The sequence below is a fragment of the Salminus brasiliensis genome, chromosome 8, assembly GCF_030463535.1.
Source record: "Salminus brasiliensis chromosome 8, fSalBra1.hap2, whole genome shotgun sequence".
Taxonomy (NCBI): Eukaryota; Metazoa; Chordata; class Actinopteri; order Characiformes; family Bryconidae; genus Salminus; species Salminus brasiliensis.
The window spans coordinates 42,439,262-42,463,238 of NC_132885.1; the positions used below are offsets into that span (position 1 = coordinate 42,439,262).

General features: G+C 47.1%; 1 protein-coding gene across 2 annotated transcripts in view; it reads left to right on the forward strand.

The window, feature by feature from the left end:
* Positions 1–23,977, forward strand: part of LOC140561456 (E3 ubiquitin-protein ligase SH3RF3-like) — a 123,588-nt gene that overhangs the window by 91,061 nt on the left and 8,550 nt on the right. The window contains exons 3-8 of one of the 2 annotated variants that reach the window (XM_072686677.1): positions 4,357–4,452; positions 12,286–12,633; positions 14,171–14,280; positions 15,631–15,801; positions 19,004–19,245; positions 21,485–21,834. In XM_072686677.1, the coding sequence (XP_072542778.1) occupies positions 4,357–4,452; positions 12,286–12,633; positions 14,171–14,280; positions 15,631–15,801; positions 19,004–19,245; positions 21,485–21,834 (1,317 nt within the window). The remainder of the gene's footprint in view (positions 1–4,356; positions 4,453–12,285; positions 12,634–14,170; positions 14,281–15,630; positions 15,802–19,003; positions 19,246–21,484; positions 21,835–23,977) is intronic. The other variant, XM_072686678.1, reaches the window with a different exon arrangement.

Consider the following 23,977-nt stretch of genomic DNA (forward strand, 5'->3'; position numbering starts at 1 on the left):
GGACTTCAGCTAGTTTCAGTAAAGTCTGGCAGGTGTGTTTGAGGTGTAATCTTGAACATTACATGGTTACATTTCACACTTTTAATCGTTATTATAGGCATTTATGGACAAAAGTATTGAGACACCTTCTCACCTACGAGTATAGTAAAAAAAGAGCTGATCCTGCTTCTGTTGGAGTAACTGTCTCTACTGTCCAGAGAAGAAGCTGAACTTTCTACTAGATTCTTAGCATTACTGTGAGCATTAGTGTGGTCAGGATGTTGGATGATGATCATGACCCCACCCCATCACCCCCCCCCCTTCCCTCCTAATCCAAAAGTACTGGATGGAGCTCCTCCACCATCACTCCAGAGAACACAGTTCCTCCACTGCTCCACAGCTCCTCAATGCTGGGGGGCTTTATACCCCTCTAGCCCACGCCTGGTATTATTAGGCAGCATGGAGCCAATAGGGTCATGATGTTGATCTGCTCCAGAGAGGTTTATTTGGGTGTGTGTGCATTTGCACATCAGGGTCAGCAATGAGTGTCTCCCACTGCTCTTGACCGGCTGCACAGTAGAAATGCTACTTTGGCCTGTTGCTCCTGCACCTTCTTCCTGACCATGGTTATCCTCCCCTTCTCCCTCTGTGTGCCTATCTCTCTCTCTCTCTCTCTCTCTCTCTCTCTTTTCTGATGAGGAGTGTTCTCATCCCTCACCTCCAGACCTTCCCTCATTACAGCTTCATTAGAGGAGCGGTGTGTGTAATTACGCACTGCGGCGTGCATCTGAGAGCCTGTCAGCCTGATAAACTGGCACACCACGAGCTCTTAACCAACTCCCATTCAGCTCCGCTTTCCCTCCCCGTCTACGGATTCGGCCCCTCATTCTGGTTCTGGATTTCCTGCTGCGGAGAACCGATTATTTCTGCAGTTTATTAGGAGACAACCACCTCAGGTAGACGCTTAATGGAATAGGGATTAGTGTGGAACTAATTTGCATCATTTCCACCCCCCTACTCCCTCGCCCCCCCCACCTCCACCCCCCGACCATAAAGTCGATCAGCCGAGACGCTGGCCGCTTAGCTTTTACTCCCACAGTTGTTCTTTACACTGTATCAGAACTTCCTGATGAATAGACCAATAGAAATGCTCCAAGATTACCTGGAATTAAATCTCTTTACATTGACTCCCATTGAGAGGCTGAGTGGGTGGGGCTAAACTGCTGTAGGCTAAGTGGGCGTGGCTACACTGCTATAGACTGAATGGGGGGGGCGAGACTGCTGTAGGTAAGAATGGGTGGGGTAATCTGCTGTAGGCTGAATGGGTGGGGCTAAACTGCTGTAGGCTAAGTGGGTGGGGCTAAACTGCTGTAGGCTAAGTGGGCGGGGCTACACTGCTATAGACTGAATGGGGGGCGAGACTGCTGTAGGTAAGAATGGGTGGGGTAATCTGCTGTAGGCTGAATGGGTGGTGCTAAACTGCTGTAGGCTGAATGGGTGGGGCTAAACTGCTGTAGGCTGAGTGGGCGGGGCTAAACGATGGGTAATTTCAACTCATGGCCCGCTGTGTTCTCCAACCCGCTATCATCCACTCCCTCTCCTCTGCACCATTTCACTCATTGCTTCCCTCGGTTGCCCGCTCTCACTCTCCCTCATTCAGCTGCACACATAGCAGTTTCATTGGAGAGAGAGGCGCACACACACACACACACACACACGCACACGCACACACACGCACACACTCACACACGTTCTCACAGTCGAGGTGTAAACACCCGATTTGTATTCCCAGCCGCCTTATCTCCGACTTCAAACGTGGCTCCGTTTTGTTGCCGCTGTTTGTCTTGGCAGCGCGGCGCCCGGGCTGGATACGTGTGTGTTACTGAGAGAGAGAGAGAGAGAGAGAGAGAGAGAGAGAGAGAGAGAGACCCTGGCAGACCTTTGGGGACACCCAGTCCATCTCTGGAGGAAACGGACAGGGAGAGAAAACGATCGGTTTGCACAAAAGAGCAGCTGGACGCTCTGGAGCATGGAGCACATTCATATACGAGCGAGAGAGCGAGAAAGCGAGAGAGCGAGAGAGCGAGAGAGCGCCAGCTCTGCATCCTGAAAGCTGGTCTCCAATTTTCCCTGAAGGCCTCGCAGATCCACTGTGTGCTGCAATTACCTGTTTTCCTAAGACCTGGACTGTACATCAGTACTGCTGCTGCTGATGCCTTCATTACTTCTGAAGATCAGAGGTGGACCGAGAACGCGAGAGCTGGACTGTAGTGAGAGTATCCTCCAATAACTCCAATAAAAGAGCTGAACCCCTCGGCCTAACCAGCTCAGCGTCCGTGTAGTCAGTCAGCTCCATTTCCACCAGCCAGGCCTGAATGACAGCTCTTTATTCAGGAGCAGCGATGAAAAGGACATGAGCACATCTCCAGATTCAGTTTCACACAGGAAGATAACAGAGCGCCTGTGTGAGCAGAGGAGGGATGGAAACGGAGAGAGGAAAGGACTGAAGAGACAGAGATGGGATGATTGATTAACTCCCAGTCACACAGCTAGCCCCCCACTTCCACAGGGCAGGTGTTTGTGTGTGTGTGTGTGTGTGTGTGAGAACAGAGAAAGCCTTGTGTGTGTTCTTGGACCAAATAAAATAAAATCTTGTTTCCTGCCATCTGCTTGGCACAGCCACACAGCTCAGCTCTAGCATATACACACACACACACACACACACACACACACACACACGCTCGTATATAGGTTTGCCCTTATACTATGCCAAGTGCTAAGACACATGCAATTTATGCATTGCACGTGTGTGTGTGTGTGTGTGTATATATATATATATGCAGAAAAGTATTGGGACACCTGGATTCAGGTGTCTGATTCAGTCTCACCCCACCCAACACCTTTGGACTAAACCAGAATGGAGATCAGCGTCGTTATCTGAAGCTCTTCAGGATGAACGGGCTAAACGTCCCACAGACACACTCCAACATCTTCTCAGAAAGCCTTCCCAGAAGAGTGGCAGCTGTTGGAGCAGCAGAAGGGGGCCGACTTTATATTAGTGGATATGGCTTTAGAATGGGATGTCAAGCACTTGTTGTAGGTGCTCTAAAACTTTCTGTATGTATATATGTTTAAATCCTTATAATAGACAAAAGTATTGGGACACCAGTATACCCAAACAGACGCACCCGTTTTCTTCCTGACTGTGTATCAAGTCGAGCTGAAGGAAGTGGAAGCGGCCGCCTAAGGCGTGATAGGAAGCCTCTCTCACTCACAATCAGCTCATCTCTCTCCTGTTTGCTTTTACAATACATGATTCATGAGTGTTGTAATTTATCAATAGTGTAACAGCGAGAGGCGTCTTTGTGTGCGTTTCTCATTCCGCTCGTTCTGCTTTGATCCTCTCTGAAGGAGTCATTTCAGTCCTCCCTCTGCGTGTTTGGTATCAGCTCGCTCTGGCGCTAATGCACTTCATCATCAAACAGATGGAAATGAGTTTCCATGAAGCGCTCAGGCGAGTGTGTGGCTCTGGATGACTGGAATATTGCATCAAATGTTTGCCGTAGCCTAGTTTACTTACTGTTTATTTCAGACGGAGAGAGCGCTGCCAGCGCAGGAGCCCAGCTGTCGGGTTAACGTCTTCCTTCCTTTGGTCATAATACATATAAACTGTACACCCATCACATAGCCATAACATTAAAACCAGTGCCGAGTGACCTGAATAACACTGCTGATCTGGTTCCAGTGGCTCCTGTCAGGAGGTGGATCTACACAGTCAGTCAGTTCTTGAAGGTGATGGACAAGCGTAAGAATCTGAGACACTGAGATGTTCTAGACGAGTCAGACTGGGTCAGAACAGAATATCTCCAAAAATACATCAGGCATCAGGTCCTGTGGGGTGTTCCCGGTATGCAATGGTCAGCACCTACCCAAAGTGCCTACCGGTGAAACTGCAACCTAAGGTTCAGTGATGCTCATTAAGGTCCCGCCCACCTCACAACTTACAGAACTTAGAGGATCTGCTGCTAACGTTAGTCCTGGTGTCACAGATACCACAGCAGGACACCTTCAGAGGTCTTGTGGAGTCCATGCTTCAAAGGGTCTGATCTGTTTTGACGACACAAGCGGAACCCACATATCATTAGGCAGATGGTTCTAATGTAATGGCTGATTTGTGTAAGTTGTTCCTCAATGTGCTCATTCTACAGTCTACCTCTGAAGGTGGCCTGCTGTGGTATCTGGCACCAAGTCCTGTGAGTCATAAGGTGTGTGTGTGTGTGTGTGTGTGTGTGTGTGTGTGTGTGTGTGTGTGTGTGTGAATAAATGCACTGTAATGCAGTCCTGATGCTTCACTTACAGATGATCTGTTCCTTACAGGACGAGATTCTTACGGTGATCCGCAGAGTGGACGAAAACTGGGCAGAAGGCATGCTGGGAGATAAGATTGGGATTTTCCCAATCCTCTATGTGGAGGTGAGTGAGTGTCTGTGTTTATCTTCATCTCTGAGCTGAAGGATGAGTCTGGAGTGAGTTTCAGCCTGAGGTAAGCTGAGCAGTGTGGGTAAGACTTACGGACACCTTAGGATGTGGGGTGAGGGATCTGTCAGACACCATAAACCAGCTGCAGAGCCTCCACAAGGATGAGTCTGAGAACTTGCAGATCTGGCAAAAGTTACTTAGTGCTCTCCCCCATCACACGTGATGCTCCAGACACTGGGAGGGCGAGGACTGACACACACCTCCCCCAACACGTGTGCAACCAGCCATCGCCTATTCTCAAACCCAGCTCAGATGCATCAGCTAGCAGACGCCCGTGCTGACCAGATGCAGAGAGCCATCTACCCATCTAGCCACCCAGAGAGAGCAAGGCCGATTGTGCTCTCTCAGGCTCCGGCTGCTGATGACTGGCAGCTTTACCGCTTTTCCAACCGGCGATCCTCGGGTCATCATGGCAACATCCTAGTCCCCTGGACCACTCGAAGCCTCAACTCAACACCAGATTCAGTCCAGTCAATCAGATAAGACATGTTGGGTATCTGATGAGTGCTTATTTAGTTTACAATGGGAGATGCTAGGCTAACACTGCTAACAAACACTGCTGACAGTCTAAGTCCAGTCCAGATGGTCTCTGCATTCGAGTGGTGTCGGAAGCTGGGAAATATCGCTGTGGTGGGAAACTCTGAATTCTGTATGATTTAACGAGTTTATGAGAAATTCCACAAACTGTTTACCTTTACATTGAAGGTCTTTAGCAGAAAATACCCTTAGCTAGTTTGTATCGGCTTGGATCCAGAAGATCCCTCTAAGCTTAGATAATACTACATACAGGAGTCAGTCTGGAGACCACAACACTCCACACTACCCTTCGCCCATGTACTTTTGGAAGCGAGCGTTGGACTCTGCCGTTCGGACACCCAGGGCAAGTTCGTTCCACCACTTCGGAGCAGGACAGAAGAAAGCATGGACGCTCGTCTTATGTGGGTCCTAAAAGATGGCGGGTCGAGCCGTTCTATATATATTTTCAGTAGGTTTTAAATGTATCTCGTTTTCATTTGGTTTGATGTTTGGCAGGGTTTGTGTTTTTTAATATCCTACGGATCTCCATGCATATTGTGTGAGCAGCGTTAGCCTAGCATCCAAAGGAGATCTCAGCTGACGGGCTGAATCTGGGCTCAGAGATTAATCACGCCGGCCCGATTGGTCACTGAACTGCTGCTTCAGTGAGTTCCTTCCTGAGTAAAGCCGCTCAGCCCGACTCTCCTGACTGTGCGGTGGGTTCTGGTGGGAGAACAAAGTGTCTGGGGGTTTTAAGGTTGTCTGGGGGTCTTATTCATTACTGGAAACGGAAAGGTGGGGGTGGTGGAGGGGCTCTGTGTCACAGAGTGCTGCCTCAGCAGTATAGTGCTGTCATAAGGGCTGTGGAGTGATGCATTATGGGTAATATGTATTGATTTAGAGAGGAGGTGGGGGTTATTAAAGAGCGAGAGAGAGAGAGACAGAGAGAAAATGAGATAGAGTGAGAGAGGTGAGAGGGAGGGCAGAGGGGATTTCAGATCAACGGTATGGCTTAAGAGACATTCTCCAAACCACCTGGAACAACACGAGCTCCGTTCCGTTTGACCTAACGAGTGACTGGAGCTCCACTGCAGCGTATATCATAATACACTAAATGGACAAAAGTATTGGGACACCTGCTCATTCATCATTTCTTCTGAAATCAAGGATATTATAAAGAGTTTCTCCTGCTTTTGTTGGAGAAGCTCTGTTGCCCTCAGTCCAGCCTGTCTGAAGCTGTGATGATGGCTGTGAGTTGAGAAGAGCAGCCAGTCGACCACCGGACTGCTATAATTGATATGGATTATGCCTGCAGACAGCCGTACATCACTTCCATTGTACACCAGTGAGGCAGCGCAGGGCTAGAATTACACTCCATTCTCCAGCATGACCAGACATGGCCACCGGGAGAGGGGAAGCAAACACAGCGCGAGAGGGGGCGCGGGTAAGGAGAGAGGGGGAGAGGAAAACATGGAGGCAGAAAGCACGTATGAGGAGCAGAGGTCAGCTATTACAACGAGAAGCATCAATAATTTAGCCTCTTCCATCATTACAGACAGACGGACCCGCTGGGGGAGGGGTGAGACGGGGGGCTTTGTCTGGTGGAGCATGTCCAGGACAGCCTCGGTGGAGCTGAGATGGATGGAGGGGGCGGGGAAGGGCTGGACCCATAGAAGTGTTTTGAGGATGATTGTGAGGATGAATAAAGTGGCCAGTGATTTGAAGCGCAAGGTAGGGTGTTTCTAATAAAGTGGCCAGTGATTTGAAGCGCAAGGTAGGGTGTTTCTAATAAAGTGGCCAGTGATTTGAAGCGCAAGGTAGGGTGTTTCTAATAAAGTGGCCAGTGATTTGAAGCGCAAGGTAGGGTGTTTCTAATAAAGTGGCCAGTGATTTGATGTGCAAGGTAGGCGTTTCTAATAAAGTGGCCAGTTAGAAGGGTACTCTTTTTGAGTCTTGGTGCCTTTGGTGGTGGTTCTTCATGCTCTTGGCGAGTTTCTGAGGTTAGTAGGTCACACAGGAGCTCTGGTCTGAATGTGTTTAGAACTTTCTAGGCTTAGAGTTTATTCCTTTGGCCCATTTATGTAAATATAGCTTCCTGCAGAGGCTGAGTTCCGATGGCCGACCCTCTCCAGCTGAGGGTGAGAAAATAAACCCTATTTATCTTCTCCTTCAGGTTCCGCCGCAAACCTGCTCTCCGCCGGCGAGTTGCAGAGCAGTCCGCTGAGTGAGGCAGACGTTTAAAGCACTTATTTACAGTCGGTCTGTCGGCCTGCGGACCTCCTCCACTCATTCACACGCAGGGCACAATCGGTTCTGTGGGTTCTGTGTCGGTAACCTCTTTGTCAGGTTCCTTCTCTCTGAGGTACTTGGCAGCACTCAAGTAAGACTGCCAGTCTGTGCAGCGCCATCTAGGGGTGCCGGGTCTACTTTTCTGCTTTGAGATGATCTGGGTTCTACTGAGCTCTAACTCTGTTCCACACAGAGGGGTTCTGCTCACATGCACAAAGGTTCTCCAGTAGAACATTTTCAGCTCCAGCAGCACCACCCACTAACGACATAAACCCCAACATAAACCTCCCAGCTACATCCCTAGAGCTCTACAGGACACAAACATCGGTCACCTACTCTTCTGGGATGGCTTTACACTAGATTTTGAAACCATGCTGGCAGGAGGATTTGATTGCATTCAGCCAAATGGGTGCGAGAACAACACTCAGGTTATGATTAGATCTGACACTCCAACTCATCCCAAAAATACTGGATGGAGTACCACAATCAGGAACACAGTTCCTCCCTCCTCTCGGTTATACCCCTCTAGCCCACGCCTGGCATTAGTCAAAATCTAATAGTTGACTTTTAAATTTGACTTAAGTCAAAAGGTCAGGCTTTTGCTTTCATGTGATGATGTATTGTTTTTTATTAGCTTATAAAAACCATTTATAGCTCATGTTTCGGAGCCTGTAAATGCTTACATCACATCCTTCATTATAAAACCAGGCACACTCACTGCAGGTGCCCCAGTGGCATTTCTGAAGCTGACCAGCCCTAAACTCGATTAGATCTGGCATTTACCGAGTCTCCAAACGCCTGCCGTGAAGAGCCGAGCGCTTAGAGGTGAGTAAGACTGAAGCAAAACACGGCTCTGTTCTGAAGAACCCGAGGTCACAGGGTGGACAAGAGAAATGTGAAGTGTTTGGAGTAGCCACAAGCAAACAGAGGCACACATTGTTGGAGTCTACTGTCCAGCGAGGAAGGCTTTCTACTAGATTTTGGAGGAGAAACATTGCTGTGAGGATTTGATTACATCCAGGAACAAGAGCGCATTAGTGAGGTCAGGATGATTGATGATGATCACCACCCCACCTCATCATCCTCAACTCATCCCAACTCAACCCATCCAAAAGTACTGGATGGAGCTCCACCATCATCATTCCAGAAAACACAGCTCTTCCACTGCTCCACAGCTGCTGGGGGGCTTTATACCCCTCTACTAGCCCACGCCTGGCATTATTAGACAGCATGGTGCTGATAGGGTCATGTTGATAGGTTCTATTGGCAGTACTTCTCTGCAGGGACTAGACAAGCTGTGTGTGTTTGTGCATCTTCACATCCGTGTCAGCAATGGGTGCAAACTTCAAGTAGCTGAATATGTTCATTTGAAGGGGTGTCCACAAACATTTGGACATCCAGTGTATTTTGAGCTGGATGTACTGTACACACTATAAATAATATACGCTATAAATAGTTCCCTCCTCTTCTGGCGAGGAGTTATTTTCGCAGGCGTTCTGACAGCCTGTCATTATTCTGCGTTCACGTGCGCCTCTGGGAAACAGCCTTTCTTGTCTTTTCCTCCTCTAGTGTGTGATTAAGTCTTCGTTATCCAGTTCAGAAGGTTGCTAATTAGCCCCTAAATCCTTGTGGGACTCCAACGAGCCGTCGAAAGTGTAGAACGAAGAGTCGCATGACCCGCAAGAACCAACACCGGGGTTTGATCCTCGCAGGACGTGAGGCCTGCAGTGCAACACGATTCTAATGGCCCTTAATTACGCCAGCCGGGTTCTGTTACCGCGACCCTTGACGAATGATTACAGGCTTCACCTTGAGACATATTTCCAGTGCTGTGTTCGCTCTAGAACGTCTAGAACGTCTTACTAGGTTAAAGTAAATATAGCTCAAATAACACCTGTGTCTGTGGTGGGTTAAATCTGTTTCTGTTTAAGGGAAACGAGATCATGCTCAGGAAACAGGAATTCTGTTGATGTAGTCTTTACACTCCGTGGTTCCACAAATCTCCTCCAGTGTTCTGAGCTCTGTTAACACAACTCCAAATAAATACACACACACTTCATCCTGTACAGTTCTACACTGCTCGAAAAAGACCAGCTTTCCAACCGGAATACATTAACATATCTGTCCATTTATTTATTCTACACCCCAAAGTAGAACAGCAGATCTCAGCCCCATCAAACCCAACTAGACCTTATTACCATCACATCTACAGTACACTTCTGACTGACCCACCATCACATCTACAGTACACTCCTGACCCACCATCACATCTACAGTACACTCCTGACTGACCCACCATCACATCTACAGTACGCTCCTGACTGACCCACCATCACATCTACAGTACACTCCTGACTGACCCACCATCACATCTACAGTACACTCCTGACTGACCCACTATCACATCTACAGTACACTCCTGACCCACCATCACATCTACAGTACACTCCTGACCCACCATCACATCTACAGTACACTCCTGACTGACCCACCATCACATCTACAGTACACTCCTACTGACCCACCATCACATCTACAGTACACTCCTGACTGACCCACTATCACATCTACAGTACACTCCTGACTGACCCACCATCACATCTACAGTACACTCCTACTGACCCACCATCACATCTACAGTACACTCCTGACTGACCCACTATCACATCTACAGTACACTCCTGACTGACCCACCATCACATCTACAGTACACTCCTGACTGACCCACCATCACATCTACAGTACACTCCTACTGACCCACCATCACATCTACAGCATTGATATTTTAGTATGCGTTGGTTAAATAGCCTGTGGATTTTGGTTGAGTCTTCTGGAGGACACACCTCAGTGGTGCTATGGTGGCTTTATGAGCAGGACGTTTCTGTATGAATGGACACGTTTGTGTCCTAAAGGAAGTGAACTGAAAGGTGAAGTTTTTTTAATGTAATATAATTTATGCATGTGATCCTGACCGACACGTCTGAATCAAACCGCTGAGCTGGGTTTTTTATAGTGTGGAAGAACGCTTTGACCTCGGGGACAGCAGGCTGTCTCTGTTTCCTCAGAGACCGGTAGGTAGAAGCCGCCTCTCAGGGTCAATCAATCAGATTCATTTGCATATAATTTAGGTGCTATTAGCATAGACATTAATATGGAAATAACAGCCGAGAGAAAAGCTGAGGAGAGAGGGTTTTTGATCTGTTGTCTTGGGCGGACCTCGCCGTTCAGAGATGGCCATTTGGTTGTGATTGAGTTTTATTAGCATGCTCGGGACCTGGGTCCCATCAGAAGGCGAAGCTGAAAGTGCAGGCGACAGACGGAAAGGCCTTGGCGTTTAAACAGCCGAGTATGACTCACGAGTTACAGACGGCTCTGTGGTTCTGCGTTCATGAGAACAGATGAAAGCTCCGGTCCTGCAGTGAAATAATAACTGCTGTAAGAGAAGAAGTACACTTTCAAAACAGAACTTCAGCAGAAGAACAGAAGCAGCAGCTCAGAAACGACTGAAGTACTGAGTAACGTCTAGGCCTGCAGTGGAGCTTCTCCGTCCATCCGGCATCTCCACACTTCCAGGAGTACGGTGTGTACTGGAGTAGTGATCAGCAGAAATCAGCTTCAGCATTTAACCCCTCCATGGCAATGAGCACACACACACTTACACACTGGTGATTAGGGCAAAGAGAACACACACCTGGGCCGATGGGCAGGGACCTATTAGGGGTTGGACGCCTTGCTCAGGGGCACCTCAGCAGGGGATGCTGGCCCTGGGGATCAAGCCACTGACTGGAGGATTGAATCCTAGTCCGATTTTCTGGAATTAACTCGCAGGTATCCTGTTTTTTCTTGCAGGTTACCGAAGAAATGTGTTTGGAGGAATGTAGGAATTATCACACAGATATCTGGGAAATATCTGGATTATCTCACTTGTATTACCAAACAATTTCACAGATATCTCTGAATGATCTCACTGATGCCACAGAATAGTCCTGTAATTACCCTGGGAGTACTTCTCTGAATTAGCACAGGTGTCCTGAAGTAAGATAGTTATCTCAGAGTTGTCTCTCTGGTATCTCGGAGTTGTCTCTCTGATATCTCTCTGGTATCTCAGAATTGTCTCTGGTATCTCAGAATTGTCTCTGGTATCTCGGAGTTGTCTCTCTGATATTTCTCTGGTATCTTGGAATTGTCTCTCTGGTATCTCGGAATTGTCTCTGGTATCTCGGAATTGTCTCTGGTATCTCAGAATTGTCTCTGGTATCTCGGAGTTGTCTCTCTGATATCTTGAAATTGTCTCTCTGGTATCTTGGAATTGTCTCTCTGATATCTCTCTGGTATCTCGGAGTTGTCTCTCTGATATCTTGGAATTGTCTCTCTGATATCTTGGAATTGTCTCTCTGGTATCTTGGAATTGTCTCTCTGGTATCTCGGAATTGTCTCTGGTATCTCGGAATTGTCTCTGGTATCTCAGAATTGTCTCTGGTATCTCGGAGTTGTCTCTCTGATATCTTGAAATTGTCTCTCTGGTATCTTGGAATTGTCTCTCTGATATCTCTCTGGTATCTCGGAGTTGTCTCTCTGATATCTTGGAATTGTCTCTCTGATATCTTGGAATTGTCTCTCTGGTATCTTGGAATTGTCTCTCTGATATCTCGGAGTTGTCTTGCCTGAAGTTCCCTGCAGTCATAACACAGTTATCCCACAGCTATTTCAGTCATTATCCTGCATCCATCCTGCTGTTAGGGTGCAGTGATCCAGCTCCCATTGCTTGGTTACTGAGTAGCTCAGACTTCAGGCGCTGGACCTGACCTGATTGATCGACTGCAGTGGATTTGCAGCGGCGGATTTGATTCTCCAACTGCATCAGTTGGGGGGGTTATAGCAGTTTGATTACATTACATTAACAAGGTGACAAGAAAAACCTCTCTCTCTCTCTCTCTCTCTCTCTCTCTCTCTCTGTCTCAGCTGAATGAAACGGCGAAGCAGCTGATGGAGATGGATAAGCCGGTGGCCGTTCCCGGCCCCAGCGCAGAGCCCGGCTCTCCTCCTTCCAGCTCCAGCTGTAACGGTAACGGGCAGGTGAGCGCCGCCATCCAACGCCGGCTGGACGGGAAGAAGAACGCCAAGAAGCGGCACTCGTTCACGGCACTCAGCATGACCCAGCGCACGGCACAGGCGCTCGGCAACAACCGGCACTCCATGGAGATCAGCGCCCCTGTCCTAATCAGCTCGTCCGACCCCAGAGCTGCTGCTCGCATTGGGGACTGTCCACACCTGTCCTCCAGCGCTCCCACAACACAGGTACCCCTCAGAGTATGTGTGCCTCTTCAGTATGAGAACTTTTGTGTTGGGGGTCTTTACAGAACATGCTCATCTGAGAGTAGAGAGCTCATCTGGGGCCGGGACGGGAACAAGGCCTAGGCTTGGGCCATACTTCCCTAATGGTTTCCATTCAGAGTGCTGTGTAGTCCAGGACTAGGTTTAATCCCTGTCCAAGAAACCGGCACTACATGTCCAAAAGAATGCAGACGTCCCAGTGTTTCCTCAGTGGGAAATCATGACATGCGTTTCGCTGCATGTTACAGCCGATATGCTTCTGAGAAGGCTTTACACTAGATGTTGGAACATTGCTGTGAGGAGGAATTGATTACATTCAGCCCACTAGAGCAAGAGCATCAGTGAGGTCAGGTTCTGATGCTGGATGATTAGTTCTGACGCTCCAACTCACACACACACACACACACTTTTAAAGCAGCACTATGAATCAGTACATTAAAATAGTTAAAAATGTAAGTTTTAAAATATATTTTAGTCAGTGGAGTTGATGCTCCCCCAACTGTAACAGGGGTAGGGATGGGACATTTAAGCTGTAGGTACCGTCGCACCACCCGGCACAGATCCACAGTTTACTCACACTGCTCTCTCTATCTCTCTCTCTCTCTACCACTCACTCTTCCCCTTTCTGTGTGTGTGTGTGTGATCCACATTCTCGTCCATCACAAATTCATTAAAATATTTTCTGATCTGAATAAATAATGAGACATTAAACATGGGGCTGCTCAGAGTGGGGCTGTGTTTCAGGAGTCAGAGAGTAATTAATGATTAATGGGGTTATTTATCACAACTCCAGTGTGTAACCACACACACACACACACACACACACACACACACACACACTCTGATGCTTTTAAAGCTGTGCAGCAGGGGGTTTAGTCTGAATGACAGCAATGAATATGTAAGTGAGGAACTGCTGAAGAAACAGTGGAGACTTTCATCAGCTTTAAAGCAGTTCAGCGAGAAATCAAACATCCTGATTGATCTCTGATCAGATTCAGCCGATCAGTCCAGACGTGTTCGGTTTCTGATGTGAGCTTCTTTAGTTCACAACAGGAGATGCTAGGCTAACACTGCTAACAAACACTTGACTCAGACTGTCACCAATTCACTCCTCTCTGTAGACACGCCCCCAAACCCGTTCCTCTCCCAGCGCGTCTCTCAGAGCTCCTCCAGATCTTCATTAGCTGGTAGATGGATGAGGTTTAGGAGACGGTGGGACTTCCTTTAGTCTAGAACCCCAAACAGAACCTTCTCCACACAGCTGAGGAACACTGGAGGACCCGGACCCACCTTCACCTCAGCGCAGTGTGTGGTATCACTCCGCCCACTGCGCTCCGGTCTGAGAGAGGAGCAGCTCTACAGAGCGGGACATGGTGATGAGGAGGAGGAGGATGTAGCTCCAGCTTTAGATTCTTTAGATCTGTTTGTTTAATGGATTGTTTGAAGTGTTTGAAGCTTTTGTGCGATAAAGAGAATGTTTGTAAACATGTCCCGTTTCATACCTCTCCTGCAGGACTCCTCACTTGCCGGGACATCTAGCGCAGCAGTGGCGGTCAGCCCACGGGTTGCCACAGCAACCGGAGAGCTGCTAGCTGCCGCAAAGGTCCAGCTGCCTCTGAACATGTGAGTCCTCTGATCATATTAAAATATTTATTAATTAGTTATTTTACATTAATTTATATATATACTTTTATAAGTACGTGGTTTAAAAGAAGACAAATTGGGCCTATGTTTAATGTTAATGTTTTTATTACTATCAAATATAAAATAATCCAGCATAGCCCCCAACCACTACTGCACCATGTACCATCTAGTCCATACATCTTCATATAACTAAATAAACATATCAAACAATATTTTCAGAAATAAAACATATTTAAAATAAATTAAACATAATAAAATACACATATATTAGAAATAGCTGTTTCTGAATATTAATCAATAAACACATGAATAATTCACATCACTTGCAATCAAATCAAGTAGATGGTCGGTCGGATGGTGATGGTCAGGTTGTCATGGAAACAGAGCATCAAACCATGTTTTCTTTGCACATCCACACAGTCCAAATAAAATTGACTGTGCTCTGATGTCATTGATAGACCGGGTTCGACCGGACAGAGGTCACTCTGACCACTGATGAGAGCGGACAGGTCTGTGTTCTTTAACCCCACAACCACCTGCACCACAGACGGCATGGTTGCCATAGAAACGCCTTAAGAAATCCCTTATTTCATCCCGGTTCAAGTTCATAAACTCTGTACTCCGACCCAGTAGTGCCAAAGTGTGGTCAGTGAGTAAAAGCACAAGGTGGGGGTTTCTAATAAAGTGGCCAGTGAGTGGAAGCACAAGGTAGGGGTTTCTAATAAAGTGGCCAGTGAGTGGAAGCACAAGGTTGGGGTTTCTAATAAAGCGGCCAGTGAGTGGAAGCACAAGGTAGGGGTTTCTAATAAAGTGTCCAGTGAGTGGAAGCACAAGGCTGGTGTTTCTAATAAAGTGGCCAGTGAGTGGAAGCACAAGGTGGGTGTTTCTAATAAAGTGGCCAGTGTGTAAAAGCACAAGGTAGGGGTTTCTAATAAAGTGGCCAGTGAGTAAAAGCACAAGGTAGGGGTTTCTAATAAAGTGGCCAGTGAGTGGAAGCACAAGGCTGGTGTTTCTAATAAAGCGGCCAGTGAGTGGAAGCACAAGGTAGGTGTTTCTAATAAAGTGGCCAGTGAGTGAAAGCACAAGGTAGGTGTTTCTAATAAAGTGTCCAGTGAGTGGAAGCACAAGGTAGGTGTTTCTAATAAAGTGGCCAGTGAGTGGAAGCACAAGGTAGGTGTTTCTAATAAAGTGGCCAGTGAATGGAAGCACAAGGTAGGGGTTTCTAATAAAGTGGCCAGTGAGTGGAAGCACAAGGTAGGGGTTTCTAATAAAGTGGCCAGTGCATGTTTATAAGAGTTCTAATAAAGCAGTGGTCTGTTGTTTGTGCAGTTATCTGGCGCTGTACGCCTACAAGCCCCAGAAGGCGGATGAGCTGGAGCTGAGGAAGGGTGAGATGTATCGCGTGACGGAGAAGTGCCAGGACGGCTGGTTTAAAGGAACATCCCTGCGCAGCGGCGCCTCCGGAGTTTTCCCTGGAAACTACGTCACCCCTGTGTCTAGGTGAGCGCAGACGAGTGTGTGTGTGTATGTGTATATATCTAGAACCTACACCAGGACTAAAGTGATGTTAATTCTGCTGTTAATTCTAGTTCAGAGCGTGATTGGTTGGTTCCTAATTGTGTTGGTGGTTAATGAAAGGTAATGGTCTTCAGTTCTACCAGTGAAGTCCTGACCAATGGGAGAGCTGGTTTAGCTGAATCTGGCCAGATACCACTGAGAGAACCATCCTGATTGGACGATTTTCTGTTGAGTTTCACAGGTTTTACCCTTTAGTTTCCAGCAGAACTGAACAGTGCACTAAGACTAGTACTGAACTACTGCAGAGTCTAAACCCCAGCTCCAGTCTCCTGTAGAACTCTAAGCCACACTCAGAGAGACGGACCTTCTCTGGACCTCTTTGGTAGATACAGGTCGGACTGTGTATTTTTAGATTCTTTAACTCTGCCTGATCTGATGAAGTCATCACTTCCTTTTGGAAAGGTAGACGAGCCACCTGGTGCTTCAGAAATATCCTCACATCCAGCAGCCTGCAGCGCTATTTCCCATCTGATGATATTTTGTAACAGCACAGCCTTGAATGTGTGAACCAAAGGCACGGGATGTTCTCAAAACAGCAGTCAGTGGAGATCTATTCCGAGGAACCTTCTGGAAACGTGCAAACAGACGGAGAAAGGCTGGTTTTTGAGGTGGAAGGAAAATTCTCTCAGTATGATAATGATTCTGGGAACAGCAGCAATTCCCTCATGTTCTGTGTCTGTGTGTGTGTGTGTGTGTGTGTGTGTGTCTGTGTGTGTGTGTCTGTGTGTGTGTGTCTGTGTGTGTGTGTCTGTGTGTGTCTGTGTGTGTGTGTGTGTATGTGTGTGCAGGCCAGGTGCAGAAGGGTTTACTGTAAGGAACCACATTAAGCTGCAGCATGGTGCCTAGTGGGAATTGTATTCTCTCAGGTGTGAGAGTGGAATTGGGTCCAATCTGGCAACCAGCACTTCAGAATCACTGGCAGAATGAATCGAATCAGCCTGTTCATCTTCCTTGATTAATATCTGAAAACTAATTAAAACTATTACCACTTAGAGCTAGAATTAGAGCTGGCTGATTAGTAGCCGCTTCTGTTTCTCTATTTATTTATTTTTAATCCCACCAGTGTAGATGAACAGTTGTAGTACCTGCGTACCACCCCTAGAGGGCAGTAACATCTATAGCCTCTATACCAGGCTAGCTGTTTACGATACTGCATGACTTTGTGATCTATAGCCTTATTCGTCAGTTTTAAAAGAGGAGGAGGAGGAGGAGGAGGGTTCTTCAAGGGTTCTTTTGTAAAGAGAATGGCTCAATATAGAACCTTAAGAACTCAAAGAACCCTTTGACTGCTTAAACAGTTCTTTAGCTGGTTAAAATGTTCTTGTAAATGGTTCTTTAATGTTCCACTATTATTCAACTCTAGAACCCCTTTAACTGTTAAGTCCAGTTTGGTGTGTCTTTAGTTTTAGCCTGGAGCTACGAGGATAACGTAGCTAACAAGTACTAGCATGGTGCTAACTGCTTGTCTGAATCGTCAGACACTATAAACGTGGCCTGCTGTACGTTAGCTATGCTAAACACAGTAGCAGCAGCCGTCTTCAAGCTTTCATTACTTGTTAGCTAGGTTAGCCTGTAGCTCCAGCGTAATAATAAAGACATTTGAGACAAGTGTCTGATGATTTAGACGTGCAGTTAGCGCAATGCTAAGTGGTAGGATAGCCTTAAGACCGTCATTTTTCATGTTAGCCTCATAGTCGTGGTAAACAGTTTGCTAAAGAAGCAAACTTGTCTTGGTTGATCAACGATATTTAGGGTTCTCTCCAAACTGTCGCTGTAAATGTGAATGGGCTCGCTGCTAACGCACTGTAGCTGAATTATTAACTACGCCGGAGTGCTAGCTGTGCAGTTGGACATTTAAATACTCCATTTGGGTCCTGAAGGACTCAGTCTGTAACGGTGTGCAATACACACACACAGACACACACACACACATAACTCGCCTTCCTTGACAAGCAATCAATACAAGTCTCTAAAGGCTGTAAGGATTATGGAGGCTCTGTCAATAACACTGTCTCCATAATGGATGACCTCTCTACCGCTCAGCTTTTGTTGCTGGCTGCTGAACGTGGCCTAAAGTTCACAGGTTTATTTACAGCATCGTGCTGATGAACATGATGACCACTCAACTATCTGTGATCAGTGTTTTCAACCATACAATAACCCATAAAAATGTCCAGTATGAAGTTCTAACAGCATTAATATCCAGTATGAAGCTCTAATAACATTAATATCCAGTATGAAGCTCTAATAACATTAATATCCAGTATGAAGTTCTAATAACATTAATATCCAGTATGAAGCTCTAATATCATTAATATCCAGTGTGAAGCTCTAATAGCATTAATATCCAGTATGAAGTTCTAATAACATTAATATCCAGTATGAAGCTCTAATAGCATTAATATCCAGTGTGAAGCTCTAATAGCATTAATATCCAGTATGAAGTTCTAATATCATTAATATCCAGTATGAAGCTCTAATAACATTAATATCCAGTATGAAGCTCTAATAACATTAATATCCAGTATGAAGCTCTAATGAAATTAATATCCAGCATGAAGTTCTAATAACATTAATATCCAGTATGAAGCTCTAATAGCATTAATATCCAGTGTGAAGCTCTAATAGCATTAATATCCAGTATGAAGCTCTAATAACATTAATATCCAGTATGAAGCTCTAACAGCATTAATATCCAGTGTGAAGTTCTAACAACATTAATATCCAGTGTGAAGCTCTAATATCATTAATATCCAGTATGAAGCTCTAATAACATTAATATCCAGTATGAAGCTCTAATGAAATTAATATCCAGTATGAAGTTCTAATGACATTAATATCCAGTATGAGGCTCTAATAACATTAATATCCAGTATGAAGTTCTAATAGCATTAATATCCAGTATGAAGTTGTAATAACATTAATATCCAGTATGAAGCTCTAATAGCATTATTATCCAGTATGAAGCTCTGATAACATTAATATCCAGTATGAAGCTCTGATAGCATTAATATCCAGTATGAAGCTCTGATAGCATTAATATCCAGCATGAAGCTCTAATAACATACTCTGTGATTTGAGCCCTGTAACAGAACTGCATGTGAAACCCTCTCTTTGTCTGCAGGGCTCCGTTTGCGGTGGGTCAGTCACGTCCCTGTCTGCCCGGAGCGTCTCCAGCAGTTAAGGCTGTTCCCGGTTCTCCTGGCTCTCCAGGACCCTCCAGTCCCATCCTGCTGAGCTCAGCCTCCCGCTCCGCCCCACCACTGGCCAACACTTCATCATCCTCATCCTCCCCGCATCTGAAGAACTGCCTGCGCATGTGTGGCCAGCAGGCGACCAGCCAGGTCCGGCCTCCAGCACAACTGGGTGAGTTACAGCATGTACAGGTTATACTACAGGAATTGCACCAGAATTACACTACAGGAAGCGTAGGGGGCGCTCAGGAGTGCTCTATAATCTTCATGTGATCCACACACTCATTCTAGCAGTTTGTGGAGCTGCAGAGCTCTTTGGAAAGATGGTGGTGCTCCATCCTCCAGTACTTTTGGGATGAGTTGGTCCTGACCTCACTAACACTCTACTAAAGCTCCTCCAGAATCTAGTAGAAAGTCTTCTTCTCTGGACAGTAGAGACAGTTACTCCAACAGAAACAGGATCAGCTCTTTTAATATCCTTGAATTCAGAAGAAACAGTGCATGAGCAGGTGTCCCAATACTTTTGTCCACATATTGTTGCATCATGTGATGGGGAATTCTAAGTAGTGAGGCCAAAACACAAAACACAGTACAGGCTCTTGGCTGTTTTGCTGTGTTAGCCAGTGGCAGCCGTCACTTTCACCAGGTCAGGGTGGGATTGATGGCGTTGCAGATGAACATGATGCTCATAAATTACAGCAAGGCTCAGAACCATCCAGCAGCCGGCGGGACTTTTTCCACAACAGCCCTGCTCTAGGGCTTCAGTGTGAGCCCCTGCAGTTGGTCAGTCTGGTCAGATGAAGCCTAAAATAAATGACCTAAGCATTGGGCGATCATGTGGCTGTAGTGCTAATTGTCGCAGGGCGGACCATGTGTGCTAAGTTCCGCCATTGCCAAGGTCAAGGGTTTATGTTCACCCTCACACAGTCGCTAATCTGCTGTCAGTGCAGCCTGCAGTGTGACCCACTCTGTTTACATCAGATGGACTGACTGAGTGAGTGTGTGTGTGTGTGTGTGTGTTGGAATGAGGAGGCAGTGTTAAGGAGTGCAGGAGCTTGTTAACACTTTTAAAGCTCAGATAAGCTGTCGGTTGTAATGAAGGCCCTGCCGCAGTGCGCTGGCAGTAATTGCCGGGTTCTCGGACTTTGAAGCTCGTTAGGGGGAAAAAGCTCAGACTAGTGTTTAGGCTTCGACTGACTGCCAGGTAAACATCTCTTGAATCAACCCCTAGTGAGGTGGTCTGCGACATGTCCGTCATGCCTGCGAATTTTGGCCTCTATAAGACTCTGCCTTAATGTGATCTTGTTCTTAATGATGATGATGAGGATGAGGATGATTATAGTGTGATGACAGAGCTGCCCTTCTTTCTCAGACGCAGAAATGTACACTGCTTCACAGCTCTAGAGTGGAGTGACTGTCTAACTGCCTGCTTGTAAAGAGACTGTAGATCACTGAATTCTATTTAGCTTCAGTGTCCCCTCAGTGTCCCCCTGCCATCCTTTCTCACCCCATGTCTAAAATCCTGGACTACGCAACTGTCTGTTATTAATAAAAGCCGTGTGAGGTGGAGGTTGGGCCTGTTGGGAAAACACACCATAGAATAGAACACCTAGAGGCCGTTAGCTGTAACTACACCCACACAATCACACACTAGCTCAAACAGCCCAGAGGGAGGAAAGCCTACTTTGAAAACTCCGCCTGACTACGTCTGACATCCCTCTTCCTGCCACAGAAGATCCGTCAGAACCCCAGACAGACCTCATATCACCAAGAGGCGTCCGTTACTCAGCCAGGCAGCTCTAAATGCACCTTCATCTCCACGGCTTTCATCACTCTTCTCATTCTGACTGGACTGAAGACAGAGCTGCAGGGAGTTCCTCCAGCGAGAGGCATTTTTCACCAGTGTTTACTGGTAAACGCGTCTGCTGGATGTATGACTGGCCTTTTGATGAGGAGGTCGGCGATTAGGCCGGATCTGCGTACAAAAACACAGAAGATCTGACGCTGGTTTATCGGTTGTCCTTCCTTGGAGCACTTCTGGTAGGTGCTGACCACTGCATACTGGGAGGAACGCCCCACAAGACCTGCCTGATGTTCTGGAGATGTTCTGACCCAGTCATTGTCTAGAAAATCACAGTTTGGTTCTTATCAAAGTGTCTCAGATTCTTACGCTTGTCCATTTTTCCTGCTTCATCACCTTCAAGAACTGACCGTTCACTCACTGACTGATATGTAGATCCACAGGAACCACTGGACCCAGATAACCAGTGTTCATCACTTCACCTGTCTGTGGTTTTAATGTTATGGCGGATGGGTGTAACATGATTCTACCAAACTGAACAGAAATGTATAATCTCTAATGTCTCTCTCTCTCTCTCTCTCTCTCTCTCTCTCTCTCTCTCTCGCTTTAGTCCACAGTCCTCCAGCAGGTGGCAGCCCAGAGCGCCCCACCGTCTCCGTCTCCCCGTTGAGGCCGCAGGGCTCTCCGTCTCGCTCCCCCGGCCGACCGCTCTCCATGGTGGCTCCACCTCAGTCACACTCTGCCTTGCCCCCTGTCGCCTCTGCAACGCCCCGCCCCCTTATCCCCCTCAACTCCGCTGCTGCTGCCATCACACCCCCCAACGTCACCGCCGCCCTGCTGAACGGGGGCGAGACTGCTGGCATCCCACTACAGCCTGCATCGCCCGCACACCCACATGCTCACGGCCAGCCACAGGGGGCCACGGCCCTGCCCAAACTGGAGGAGAAGAAGGTCGAGAAGGTGGGTGGACAGCGTGGGCAGTCGTTTTCCATTAGAGAACCCAGAGAGTGGCCAATTATATAACTATCAAGGGATCTGCGCTACCGGTCAAAAGTTTTAGGACGCCCTAACAACCTAAGCTGATTGGCTGCGTTTAGGGTGGGTGGGGAGCCCCCCTCTGCTGCTCTCTCATTAGAAATCTCCATCTCTTACACACATATAGACTCATTATGCAAATCTATTCATTTTCAGAGTGGCTGAGAGAAAGCGGCTCCGCTGGAGAGCCGTCTGTCCGTCTGCGCCGTCTGATTGATTCCGGTTGTAACCAAACGCTGTTGGACTTTATTTAACGGTCGACTCCTGCGCCGTTTATTACACATTCATAGAGATGTGCTACCTTACACACCACCATTACTCCACCATTACACCACGCTGGTGTGCTCAAGGGGAGCTGCTAATACATGTGTAATAGAACCAGCAGGTTACCTGTAGAAAGCTCTCGGGCCACTATCAGAAACCCTCTCCCTTGTTACTCCATCTAGCTGGTGCACAATTACAGACGACCTCCAGTGAGTGGAAGCGCAAGGTAGGTTTCTAATAAAGTGGCCATGATATGTTGTTGTGTATGAGGATCTGTAACCAATCAGTGTGAATCGGGAGGGGACCAATACTTTTAATGCAGGGTTAATTTGACCGCCTGTCTCATTAGTGAGTGTGTAGCAGTGATGGAGGTGGTTGGAGGAGGAATACGGAAGCTTGATAAAACGTGGTAAAACTGCTGCCATGAAACTGCACCTCCACCCAGCGTGTTTTCCCTCTGTCCTCTATTGGACTGGGGGGTGGGGGGTGTAGTCCTGCCGTAGCTGGCGAGCGTTGTGATTTGTGTTGACGTCTGAGCGCTTAGAGAAGCAGTGTGTGTGTGTGTGTGTGTGTGTGTGTGTGTGTGATTTGTTCCTCCTTTGCTGTTTCTGACTGACGGCACATAAACAGTCTGGAGGCAGCTGGAGGAAGTGCGGCGGGACAGTAGGGTTGATTTAGGTGTTGGTGAAGATGCGCTGGCAGGTATCTCCTCATGTTAGCAGCAGTGCTTCCCCGAACTATTAGTGTACAGGTATTTTATTCTGGTCTGGTCGCTGTCCAGTGAAAAACACGTATCTCCAAAATAGTGACATTACAGAAGACAGCGTGGTCTTAACTCTGAACAGAAGAGTTTATTTAACTCTAAGTCCTTTAGAGCATTTCTATTGGTCCGTTCATCTAGAATAGGACAACAATGGAGATACATGTTTTCATTGGACAGCGGTGAGATATATTAATATAAAAATACTATATTCAAATGTTTGGGGACACCTCTTTAAATTGCACCCATGTGCACGCACACACACACACACAGCTGGTCTAGTCCCTGTAGAGAAGAAGTGCTGCCAATAGAATAGGACTCTCTGGAGCAGATCAACATCATGACCCTATTGGCTCCATGCTGCCTAATAATACCAGGCGTGGGCTAGAGGGGTATAAAGCCCTGCCAATAAATACACATGTATCAGCTATTTTAATAACTTAATTAACTAGTAATTAAATGTTTTCAGTGCTTTTTTTTATCGTCTGTAAAATACCTGTGTGTGTGTGGTGATGTGAGGATATGTATATCTCATATATTTGGAAAATGAAACATTGAGCGGTAGCAGGTTCATACAGTGGGGTGTGAGTGTGAGCCTTCATCTGACAGATGTCTGTGTTGATTATTCAGTGTTAATTGGCTCAGATTCCCACCCAGACACACACACACAAACACACACACACAGACTGCTTGAGTCAGGATGGCAGCACCGAGGTGTTGGTTTGAGACAGGTGGGAATGAAGAGGCCCCTCCCCTGGGTTGTCAGGACACTGAGCTGGGGTCTGGCGCTGCGGCGGGGTTGGTCTTAAATGGTGTGGATTGTGGCTGAGTGGCTGTTCGTTTATAGAGCCTCTTAGAGGAAATTACGTCTGAAGGGAACGTCCCTAGTGGCTGCCTGTGTAACTGCACCCTCAGCCCAGGTAGAGCGGGTGCTTAGCACGGCTTCGCTCTTCTGAAACCCAAAATGGCATTCTCAAAGAAAGCCTGCTCTCCCACATCCTGCATGCATAATGTAGCAGCCGAGCGCAGAACAAACGAAGGGCT